This window comes from Festucalex cinctus, chromosome 1, assembly GCF_051991245.1.
Source record: "Festucalex cinctus isolate MCC-2025b chromosome 1, RoL_Fcin_1.0, whole genome shotgun sequence".
Taxonomy (NCBI): Eukaryota; Metazoa; Chordata; class Actinopteri; order Syngnathiformes; family Syngnathidae; genus Festucalex; species Festucalex cinctus.
The window spans coordinates 36,699,470-36,712,461 of NC_135411.1; the positions used below are offsets into that span (position 1 = coordinate 36,699,470).

At 41.1% G+C, this 12,992-nt stretch overlaps 1 protein-coding gene across 1 annotated transcript in view; it reads left to right on the forward strand.

Moving 5' to 3' along the window:
- mosmoa (modulator of smoothened a) overlaps positions 1–12,992 on the forward strand; it is a 30,020-nt gene continuing 17,028 nt past the window's right edge. Inside the window, exon 1 of the mRNA XM_077533205.1 lies at positions 1–974. Within this exon, the coding sequence (XP_077389331.1) occupies positions 869–974 (106 nt within the window). The 5' untranslated portion in view covers positions 1–868. The remainder of the gene's footprint in view (positions 975–12,992) is intronic.

Below are 12,992 nucleotides of genomic sequence, written 5' to 3' on the forward strand. Positions count from 1 at the left end.
AGCCCCCTCAATAGGACGAGAACACCGCAGGGCAATGAGTATGGTGAGTGGACCAAGTGGGTGTTCATGTTCGGCCTGATGTCATGAGGCGGAACGGGAGGCTCGGCTGCTAGCGGCTACGCGGGTGGGACGCGGTGCGTAATAACAACCACGGTGCCATTTTGCCACTCACTTGTCGGACCTTTAATAGCACGTCGTGGACTTAAAATACATTTGTGCCCCCGTCACTCTCATCCTCATCCACCACCGGTCCATGGAAGAAGAACAAGGAGCTGAGAGGAGTGAGGCTGCACGGCTAACAAACTAAGGAGAACCATGGGAGCCGCCGTGACGGCGATGTGCTTTCGTTTTCCATGGTGACTTCCCCGAAAGCAAAACCACAGAAACCCACGGACATCGCTGCTTCGCTTCTCGAACGCCTCGGTTTCTGCGTGAAATGCTAGCCCAGTCGTGGTCTCGGCCGTCGAGCAGCCTACGGGCCGCAGCTCGGCTCACCGAGCCCGAATCTGGAAAGTAGCTAGCCGCCTGCTAGCTGCGTCTTTGCCCGATGCTTCCGAACGCATCCAAGGGGAGAACCCAAGCGCATAAGACGCGAGCTCTTGTTTGACATGTGACGTGATGCTACGGCGTGGTGGTGAAGGGAGCTAAAACGTCGCTGCGAAAAATGCTCAGTGCAAGCACAAGAGCGGGGATCCCGCTGAGGTGGTAGAGGGTAGCGGGGGGCGAGGTAAAGACTGACAACAGCCGCCCCACTGTCTCCTTCCTCCCGGTGTCGGATTTGGACAACGACCGCCACATTTGCCCATCACTAATCCCTGCCTCCTCCCCATCCTCGTCATTGACAGGCTTGTTGGATGAAGGACAAAATATGGATAAGCTGACCATCATTTCAGGGTGCCTGTTTCTGGCGGCGGATATCTTTGCAATAGCCAGTATTGCAAACCCAGACTGGATCAACACCGGCGAGTCAGCAGGTAAATGGAAGTCCCGCTTGTCTTTAGTTGGATGTCCAGTTTGTCCATCTATTGCAGGTGTGTTTATTAAAAGATTTCTATTTATATGCGGTACAGTTACTCTACAGAAGAGTGCACCTTAAGCCCCCTAAATCAGTTGCTCTCAAACTTTTATTACCTAAAAAATGCTTAACTCCCCAAGTGCCGCCATCATTCAGGTTACTAAATTGCACAAAACTCAGCTAAAAATTGATCTCTTCAGATTTTTTTAAACAAACATTTGTATAACCTAAAACGTAAATAAAGTTAAATTCAACTGAACTGTATTTAGGCAGTGATTCCACAACACTACACTTTGAGAATAAGTGCCCTCGACCAGTGATCCCCAACCACTGGGCAATGGACCTGGTACCACGAGCCAGTTTACACCAGACCATGATGGGCTGCACAGCTGAAAGACTAAACTAACTGCACTAATGGTTTATTAATTATTTGGGGCTTAAATATGTTTTTGTTTGAAAAGTGACTGGACGTTTGATGCATGTCAATATGCTAATTAACTGAATACTAGCTAAATACTAAATCCACAATGTGGCTTCACGTTTCATGTTGCAGTGTTGTATGTTGTAGATAAAGTATAGCTACAAAATACCCCAGTTTTTGTGTTGTACCGTTGGTAAATGTTCCTATAGTGACCGTTTTCTTACCAATTTCAAAGTGTTACAACTTGGTACGTAAAAATACACAGTGGTTGTCGTTGTAGCATTTCATTAAACACCCAGAAGTTCTCAGTTTTGTCCCTGCTTCCTCCTGTATTTGGCAAGAGCCCTGTTCAGTATATTGAAGACTAAATTATCCATAAGTGTAATGTGAGTGGGAATGGTTGATTGGCTGGCTGGTGACCAGTCTAGGGTTGTGTACTCTTGCCCAAAGTTAGCTGGGATAGGCTCCAGCCCACCCGTGACCAATGCGTTGCATTGGATACCACTTTGACTTATTCAGACATCAAACTACTTGAGATCAAATCAACAGCCAAGATCCTCTTGCTTCAGTTTCATCAAGTTGTGATTAATCAACTAAATTCTACACATGTCAACCAAACTCTTTAGGCTTGATGAACTGATTAGCATGGCCATCCCTAATACTACAAAGTTTATTGTTTTCATTTTGTTTTGTCCAGAATAATTTATGTTTGACAAAAACCTTGTGCGAGCCGTGCGACATTCAAGCGCCTGCCCTGGAAATGTGTTGTTTCTCTTGATAGATAGACAGCTGCGTCTCTTTGTTCCCACTGCAGGATGACAGCTTAGTAACTAGGTCAGGGAGGGTTCATCGTCAACAAACGCGCATTCTGCAACACATTACTGCCATAGAATTAGCAATTTTGCACTTAATAAATTATGGGACGCAAGTTTGTGATGATAGCTCAAACTCCGTCAAACTCTTGACTTTATTGTCCCACAGCCAAAATACACAGTACAGTGTTGTGATGTGGGTGTCGTTCAAGTAAGTGTGACTTCCTCTGTCTGACTGGCTATCACGGATGTCACTTCCTTATCTCTATGCCCATTGTATTGGGCTGATTTGGATGTGCTTTGTGTGTTGGCTGGTTGCGTGAAGACAAATGCTGACTGCAGACAAAGGAACAAGTGTCCAAATGCCTCTTTTCTCTCGTTCTGTGCATGTTGTAGCCAAAGTGTTGGTCATGCCAGCATTAACACTCACTGTGGTTTAGGGCTGTGCCTGCAACTAATGATTTTGTAACAATTAATTACAGTACCAGACTTCCAGTAAACTGTTATTAGTTTGTCGATTAATCAATGAATCTGATTTAAAGAAATGTTTAAATTAGAGATAGACTAATCAGCTTGGCCAATTATTGGCACCAATATTGGGCATTTGGGTGAATATCGATATCGGCCTTTTTCCAAAATCTGACGGCCGATAAAAGGTAAAGCTAAAACCATTTTAATCTCATGGAGCTATTCATTTAAATTTTCAGTTATCTTTATAAGAGATGCTGCTGACCCTGGCGACTTTCTGAACCATTTATTTTTGTTTGACATTAAAACAAAGAAATGTGTTTTCAGTTTCCATGTAACTTTTTAACACATACTGATAACATGGCAGCTCCCTGAATACATTTTTTTTTAGAAAATGAAGTATATCGCCTAAGAATAAATAATAATAATAAAAAAGTTTACATTTTGAAAAGTCTGAAAAATTGTTCAATAAGCATTTATGCTTTGAGACATTACAACAAAGTCAAGATTAGCATTTGTATTTAAAAATTTTTGCCGCCAATATCCCCCCCCCCCCCCCCTTTTTTTTTTTTTTTTTTTTTTTTTTTTTACTGCAAATGAATATCTGCTTAGAATATTGGTGATCGGTCTCTTTGTCGACTAATACTTGTAATCATCATCGTTATCGGATCTGAAAAAAACATATCGGTCTATCTCTAGCTTAAATTTACACCCCTTTATTCAAAAAGAGGACATTGCAGCATTTCAAATGCACAACCAGAAACAAATTATGCTGCTGGCAACCAGTTCAGGCTGTGCCCCGCCTCTCGCTAACTGACAGCTGGGATAGGCTCAAGCATGCCTGCGACCCATCACGAGGAGAAGCGGTTCAGAGAAAGGATGGATGAAAAAAGAGTTAGTGATTTGATCTTTAGCATGTCAGAAAATTTGAAAAAAAGGTTAATCATTGTTTTCCAGAGTAAAAGAAAATCTTTTATTGTGATTCAAGACAAAAATGATCAGACCGCTTTCATGAAGGACTACAGAAATTGGATAATAGTTACTGTTGAGAAGATGCTATTGCAAGCATTTGGACAATTTTAAACCAAAAAGGATCTTAACAATTCATTGATTATCAAAAGTAATTATTATTGAAATGGTAATTGATTCGTTATCGATTAGGTCAGATTGCAAAATGAATTGTTAAAAGTGTGTCTTAAAACTAAAAAATTATTCATTTTGATTTTGTTGATATCATGATGAAAATACAGTATAGATCAAGTGTTTGGTAGCTGAATATTAGGGGTGTCACGATTCGCCAACTCCACGATTCGATTTAAATTTCGATTTTGGGGTCACGATTCGATTTTTTTTTTCGATTTTTTTATTTTTTATTTTTTTTTCTCCGCTCCCCCACTTTATAACACAGAGGCATATGCTTCTGTAGGCTAAGGCTAGTCTATGATCATTGGTTCTATTCATTGTACAGTAAATCTTATTTCAAAAGATCGGCTACATATAGGTGATGCAATTTCCATATTATTTTTGTGTAAATTTATGTAATATATGATAATTGACATTAGGCAGGAATGATCAAATTCAAAGAATTTATTTACAATATAAAGTTAACCGTCTTGTTCTTACTGAAGTGTAAAATAAAAAATAAAAAAACAAAAACAAAAAGTCACAGTGGGTGCCTGCCATCTATTGACTGTTTTTGGTTACAACAGTGTGCTGTGCGTTCCTCTTAAAATAATGTGCAATGTGCAACAACAACAAAAAATATATTGTATCCAAAGTCATGGAACAAATACAGCCTGAACAAACTATATCCCAACATTTACAGTTGCTGGGCATACTGTAGCGTGGTTCAAGTACACTAATTAAATGTTTGAATCCAGCGTTTTCCACAGCCGAATAAGGCTGCAGGTCTGCTGCTATAAATAGACCTATGGCGTTAGTTATAGCTTTCGCGCGAGCTGAAGTGTGTGGAAGTTTCACTGTAAATGAGGATGAAATAGTTGGTTGGACCGTTGTTTTCCCACTTCTAGTAGAATTTGATAAATCTAAATCTTTGTGATGCCTGCGTAAATGTCCCGTCATGTTTGTCGTGTTTCCCGTGGCCGAGTACAGTACGCGCACATAGCATATCTTGCAAACTGTGGTCTTTTTATCGACAACGTGAACGTTGTCGACATAACTCACCGGGAACGCAAAATGTTTCCAAACTGGTGACGAGAGAAGCGGGAGCGGCTTGAAGCACCATTGCTGTGTCTGTCCGCGCTTGCCATCATGACTGCAGGAGAAGTCAGCTAACCCCGGGTTTTCACTGACTGCGGTTGCGGTGCGGTGCGTCTTGACTGCGTGCTCCGGACGGGTCAATTTTTTTGTCAATCCACACCGGCTCCGCACAGCTGCGGTCCGGCAGCTCCGTCGCCGCCCACTTCCCAACGTATCTCGCGGGACCGTGCGCGCGCGATCATGTGGCATTTCACAACGACAAACATACAGAAAGTCTGTGCTTCTTCTGCTATGAGATTCCATGCAGCATCTTTTTTTTGGTTGTCCTTGTAAAGTATATTAATAACGAGAGTCGGGTCAGTGCGTGCTCAAGGCGAGCGCCACTCTTTATTTCTGTCTTCCGCGTCCGGCTGCCGCTCAGTACGGCAAGCGAGACGGGCACAACAAGCAATCGCGAACATCAAACTCACAATACATTACAGTCTTTATAAAAAGGAAGTGCCGTGTCATATATTATTTTGTGGTTTTCCACCTCCAATTTATTAAACCTCTCCGCGTCCATGTTCGCTGGTGTCTAAACCGTGAATGAGCACATGGCCCGGCGACGCCCACGTCACGTTCTGCTGATAAGCTTGCGAAATAGGAGCTGGCGAGTGTTTTTTTCTGAAAGGTAACCGGAAATTTATTTTGAAACTGCCTCTGTCTTCCTGTCCCGCTCGATGTGTTTTGTGCTAGCTTGCCATTTGCCGGAGGCCTACCGCTGCGGCGTCCGGCAAAAATAGAAAATAGGTCTATCCTTGCGGAAGGCTTGCGGCACGCCGGCGGGGGGGGGGGGCATCGAATCGAGTGTCCTCTCTTCTATTTCGATGCTCGAAATCGTGACGTAATTTCGATCGATTTCGATAAAAAATCGAAATCGTGACACCCTTACTGAATATATACAAATTGTTGGGCTAATAGGCTAGCATAACTGCCTAACTGTTATCAATTAAAAAAATATCAAGAAATCAAGAAGGAAATGCAACAAATTGAGTCTGGTTGCCTTGACTCAAATACTCGGATGACAGACAATCACAAACAAAGAAAAGCAACATTTTTAGCAAGTATATTGCTATTTTATTGACATTATGGCACAAAAAATAAAAATGACGTAGGCAATTATTCTGTTTGGCTGACAATATTGTATTTAGCAGCCAGGACAGAGACATGCCCCTATTCTAAGTGGCAAAAAGTGCTATTCTGGGTTTTTTTGTGCGTCATCAAAGTTCTCCTTTTTGCCATCAAATGCCAATGAAAAAGTAAAACGTCCTTGTGCAGTTCATCTTTTATTGGCTCACTGAACTGAACCGAAGCTAAGATGTGTAACGCACTGATGCATACAACCTGTTCTCAACTCATTTGCATCCAGAAACACAATTTAAGGATCTGAAGCCTGTCACACTTTACCATTTGGCTTTTGTTTTGGGTTTTGTTATCACATACACTTACATGACGTTAACCAGGGCTGGACTGGCCATCTGGCATACAGGGCAGATGCCCCGGTGGGCTGGCCTCTTTTGCAGCCGATGCAACGCTTTTTAATTATTACATCCCTACATTTTATCCCAAGAGACTGCTCCACAATTTAAAGAGACCAGTCCATTAATCAATTCTGAATATAGATTGCAGACTGAAACATCGTCAATAAATATCAGTGGTAGAACTATTTGTTAGGCAAGTTGGGCTGGACCGGGCCGGCAGGCCTAAGTAAATTTGATGTATTTATTTATTTATTTATTTATTCATTCATTCATTCATTCAGTTTTGTACAAGTCCAGTCCTGATGCTAATGTAAAAATTAGTTACATCGGAACGTAGAGCTGGGCGATATGGCCAAAAATAAAATCTCGATTTTTGCAATATTTCAGGACGATGACGATTTTAATTGATTTTAACCTAATAAATCAAACAAACGTTGACTGAAAGGTTTCATTTATTCAAAAATAATTCCTGTGCAAAATGTTCAGACACCAGTAAACGTATACTGATTCTAGATCAGTTTCAACATAATCTTAACATTCATAGTTTGTGCTTAAATGCCACAATTAAGTAGTTGGTAGCTATTGTAAACATGTCGTGTAAGCCACCCATCTAGCATTCTGCCGCTTGTGAATCATTACAACACATAAAAGCATCTGGATGTAACAGAAAATAAGAAAAACAGCTTTTAATCATCCAGAAGACAAAATTCGATTTCACCATTTAGCAAATTTTCAACGATTCGATTTTTTTAAATGACGATGGTTCGAATTAATTGCCCAGCCCTACGGAACGTTACATATAGTAGGCAGATAAACCATTTTTGGTACGTTTTAATGTAGGGAAAGGAACATTTGATCAAAAGCAGATGTATTTTGTACACTTGAGGAATAAAGCTTAACAGTTCAACATTCTTATCAGATCGTAAGTACCTGGAACGATTATACGACCAAAGCCATGGCATTGGGCTCAGTAGTTGGATCCAAATGATTCAACAATTTATTATAAGGATGTACATTAAAATGAGCCAAAGCTTGGAGGGGGGAAATATGTGAAGCTCAACATTTCTTAGTAATCCTCGCCTCACCTTTAAGAGAGTCAACATACTGTCGAGTTGAGCAGAAAGATCTCAGATGAGAGAGAGTGCAGTGAGTGGCCACCGAGTTGTGTAGAAAGTCTTGACATTGTCCTCACATCAGTGTGATATCCTCGGGCAACAACACTTGAGGCTGATTTCCTGTGCTGAGCCATTGTTGCTGTAGTCTGCAGACAGAAAGTGTGATTCTTGGCAGCTGCGCTTCACGACTGCCCTCCATACTCGCCACTTCAAGTGGATATCATTCTCCAGAGCCTCAATAACCCCCTGGCCTGAATCACTCTCTGCGCTTGTCTGAAAACTGCTAAATAATATCCAAGAACAGACTGCCTTCTTCTCTTTACGTTGCTACCCGAGATCAGAGATGGATTATTACATGAAGCGTAATACCACGTTGTTTTTGCACAAATAGGTTTTGTTGTTGCATTTCCGCCAGACCATTTTTGCAGATGTTATCTTCACAAGCTTCTTTAAATACTCCCCATGCTTTTTTCTTTTTTTTCTTTTTTTTTTTTAGGAATAGTGTGAATCTTGTTGAATCAATGTTAACACAGGATAGGCATAAGAGATGGATTTTTTCTAAACAATGCTGTCAAATGTGGAATTGAATCAATTTAATGCTCCTATCCTATCAACAAGGTGATGGTGTGCACCCGAAGCAATTGCGTGAAAATGCATTTCCTTAACTAGCAGTAGATAGGGTACAATGAATTCAGGCCCATCTCATTTGCTTCGTAATTAGGCAGAAGCGGATATCGAACCAAATGTGAAAAAGGAAGAGAGCAATGTTTGGCGCAAGACCATTTAGAATTAAACACATATTGCAATGCCATAAATATCTAGAGTACAAATGGAGAAGTATAAAAGTAAAAGAAAAAAAGTAGATGCCAGTCCATCATTCCAGCCTAAACTTTGGTGTTGGTGACATTTTGAGATGGTCACAACTGCTCAGTAAGTTGCTGTAATATAAGTCGTCCTTGCAGACGTTAAACAATGTCTAGATTGTTATATTGCTGCATCTTTTGGGTTCAATTATCCGTTTCTTAGAGTTATGACGCTGCGACAGTGATGCTAGTTGCTAACGTGTTTATGGTGTTCTACATTGTCTGTTAGCATTAAGCTAGCAGAATGTCATTAGACAGTTATGGAGTGTTTAGCTAAAGACACAACCAGTAATTGTCGGTTTTATGTTTAATTTTACAGTAAACTTCAACCTGCAGGTCTGACAATAAACACTGATCATTTAAGATTCTTTGCTTGACTCCGGTAATAATTAGCAATCAGTTATTGTTTGTTTAAATAATAATTTTCATGTGGTTAAAACATCATATTGAGCCAAATGCTGTTGTCTAATCCAGTTGTCATAGCATCAATTGCTTTAAGATGCAATCAATCAACAATGACTGACAATGTAATCCTTAACAATCAATGAGTCCATTATTATGTTCACCCCTAACTTTGACTCTCTTAGCGTGAAGTGAAAGATGCTTTCCAGCTGCCAGCGACTTGAGCGCTTTAGTAGGATAGAGTTCATTTGCAGTCCATCAGATTGTACTTTTCAATGTGCATCCCCTATGCTGATTCGTTTCCAATTAGAAATTCAATAGTAGTTTTTTTTGTAATGGTTGCACTTGGATGCAGTATTGAAAGGACTGAAACACTTTTTAGGTAGGCAAATGTTATTTAATGGTCTTTATTGCTTTACCAACCCATTTCCTAAAAGTTATATCTGTAATATTGGCTTGCAAATGCTGTGATTCATAACAAACACCTTTCAAGAGCACTTGTTCAAATTCCAATTGAGCATACATCAAGGTGCTAGAAAAGAGACGGTTTTCAAGAACATTGCCTTGTTTATCATAATTAAGCAAAATTATCAACAAAAATGTGTTTCATTTGTGCTCCAATGTTAGTGGGCACTGTTAAAGCCCCCATTATTAGCAAGAAAACAGCTGCTGGCTGTTGTTCTTTTTGCCCACCATGCATTTCAGGAGCCCGTTTGACTCATTCCACCAGAGTTTACAAACAGCAGTGCCCTCAATGCCCTGCTAATGATAGCATCGCCATGCTGAGGAGGAGCAGTTACTGCAGTCATTTCCACTCATTTGGACCCGCGCATGGCGACAAGCTCATTTTTATCCGAGTGAGTTAATTGCAGGGCAGCAGGGCACAATGGAGGCGCGAAAGTTAGCAGCCCTTATCATTGAAAATTGTCTGTAAACGAGCGACGGGGAAGTAATGCAGACCATGTCTGCTGCCTAATGGGCGGGCGTTTTGTCGGCCATGGATACTAACAAGCTCCAGGCGTGGAAATGCAACAAATTATGTTCAGATCACTATCAGTGGTTGAAGTGCTTGCTTAATAATCACAGAATAACTTGATAATCTAAAGGGACTGCAATTGCTATGGATGTGGAGAAGGTAACACAAATATGGACGGAATTGTGTTATCGATTAATTGATTAGTGCTGTCACAAGTGAAACTTTTTAGAATACAATCTATCTATCCATCCACTTTCTTGACCGCTTATCCCTCACAAGGGTTTGGGGGCTGCTGGGGCCTATCTCAGCTGGCTCTGGGCAGTAGGCGGGGACACCCTGGACTGGTTGCCAGCCAATCGCAGTGATTACTAATGGGGAAAAAAACAAAACAAAAAACAACACATTTTATGTTAGTGTTTTGATACTAGTGGGTCTAATTCCAATTCACCTAACACAACTGCAGGGTCGCTACGTGCTACAGTACTTTAATATTATAAAGTCTTAGTAGGAGGGAATGATTTGCAGCAATATATTGTAATTGCAGTGACCCTGCTACTGACTGTGCTATTTGGGTCCTTGCTCGAGTTTTATCAATTTTGACTGTCTGTGCAGTCAATATTCGGGTTAAGGTCAAAATTCGGTCAAAGTGTCTGAATGTGGTTTATTATTAGTGAATGAGTCGGGGGTAGAGCAACTGGAAGTAGGAAGAGTATCGTGCCGGCATGTGTCTGTGGAATGAAGTCTGGATTTTAATTTTTGTATTTTTTTGGTGTAGTTATGGCAGACACAAATGAACTAATAGCATCAATTCATGTGTGACGACTCACATTTTATAAATTGGTAAAAATTAGTATTATTCCGATACCGATACTGGTATCGGCAAAGGTGCCGATACTGCATTAAAACAGTGGTATCGGTATCGGTGACTACTCACAACATGCCGATACCATTAATTTCAACGTTAATATAGGATTTTGGATGCAGCATCTTGTGTCTTGCTGGTGCACGACATTCACTGGTATGTGACATGTTCACTGCATGCCGATCTAAGATATCCTATTGGCCCTTGAATGCTCTGAACCAATGGCAGGACAGCTTTTTCATGTTGAGGAAAAAAATCCTTAAGTATCGGTATGGTATCGGTATCGGCTGATACTGCAAAGCTGGGTATCGGTATCGGGAACCAAAAAACGGTATCGGAACAACACTAGTAAAAATATTAAAACTGGGTAAAGGGGGGAATTTGGTATAATAACCTCTGTGTGGAAAAATGTTGTAGTGAAGCACTCCAAAAAATGCCATGTCTTGTCACAACACACACTGCACACATTTGTCGTGCATTTGCTAAGCTGAAAGCCCTATATTTTGTCCCGAAAAAGTCGTAACCACAACAGGCTGCTTGGTTTCCCTGGCGTCGTCCATGGGTTGTGTTGTGCGTCTGGCCTCTGCTTGGTAGGCAGACATTCCACGGAGAGCCACTGAAACAGCAGGATAGCCAGAGATTCTGGGGAAGTGGTTGTAAAGCGTTACCATTAAGTCCAATATTGCCCTGTTCTCAGCACAAGTTAGGCTCCCTCACCGCCTGTTCCTCACCATGGTCAAGGTTGCGCCATAATAGAACAGTGACTTTCGAAATAGCCTGTGAGTCATTTTGTGCCGTATTTGTCTTTAGCCTGACCTTTATTTTCTTCCATGGAGTTATTTCATAAGTGTTCTGCTGAGTGACAAGGGAATTACCGTGGCGATAAGACAAGCTCTTGGCCAAACCACCCTTTTCCGTTATATTTAACTCAAATTGAAGAATAGTATTTTGAATCACAGGCATAGTTTGTATTGGCTGCCTAGAGGTTGTGTTTTGTTGTTGCAGTAAAAGCAAGAAGACTATCACTGGGCTTTATACAAGGGGCAGGATTTCCTCTTGACTGCTAAACCCTACCACACCCCTGGGGATACAATGCCTCTTTCCAAAATAGGCGTCACATCCAAATATACTGTTCTTCAGTCAGTGTATGGTTGAAGTTTTGAAATTTTATTCAATTAGCAGGCAGCAAGAGACAGTTGGGTTTTTATAGACATGATCACGTAATCTTTTTGTGTTGCCTAATGTCTACTACTACTAAGGCATGGTGCCCATACGACAATTGATTGAAGTACTGTCATTTTTTTAAAAACAAGTTTTTGCTAGTCTGTATTGCCAGATAGTATGCAACGCCAGACATTTGCATCTCTGGACACAGTGCAGCAGCAGCGGTGGCGGCACCCCATTATTTGTCTACGTTTGGTAATTACGTGTGACAGCTAACCCACTGATTGAAAGCACTAGCAGGCATCAAGTGTGCACTGCACTAATCTGCTTTTGCTTAGTCAGGTAGAAATTCCCCTTGAGGTGCAGCCTAATTGAATTCCGCCATCTAGAGTGGCTGCACCAGTGCCAGTGAAGCATGTTCCTGCTCTGACTGCTGACACTTTGCTGTGACGCCGCGCTTCCTCATTTCGCTACCCGAGGCCATACATTTGCCCCTCTGTCTGATCTGATATTGTATCCAGTACACTCGCATCAAGTCACAGTGTGCTTGGCGATGCTAGATGTGCAATAAGACGTCAGTATGACTGCAATTTTAAGGAGCTGCTGTTTAGAGTAGATTTGGGAGGAATCATCATGTTTCAGTATTTAATTGGCAAAATTGGCGCATCAGAGGTAGAGCCCACATTAGTGCCTTTCAGACAGAAGTCAGTGTAGGGCGACATTCTATTCACATCGTCTAAATTCCGCTTTAAATAGGACAGTGATTTTAAATGGGATCTCCAATGTAATTTTTTTTTTTTTTTTTTTTTTTTTTTTTTTTTCTTGTTTCACCTCAGGCAGCTGGCAAAGGTGAAGTCTTTTCTTACAGTAGCACTTGGAAAATGTAATCCATGACTTCATCACATCTCAGCAGTATTATTGCAATACACTTGACTTTGGAGTCAGCCATCAAACATCTCCAGTTGATTCAAAAATACTGCTATGCATCCTATCTGCAGCATGTAAGGGGGAATGTGTAACTCCCATTCTGGCCTCCTTCTGCTGGCTAATTTTGAGTACATTTTAAGATTCTGCTATTTCCTTCCAAATCTTGAAATTATTGTTCATTTAGTTAACTCATTCATTGGTGTTCAATGAGACTTGAGCCCTAATTT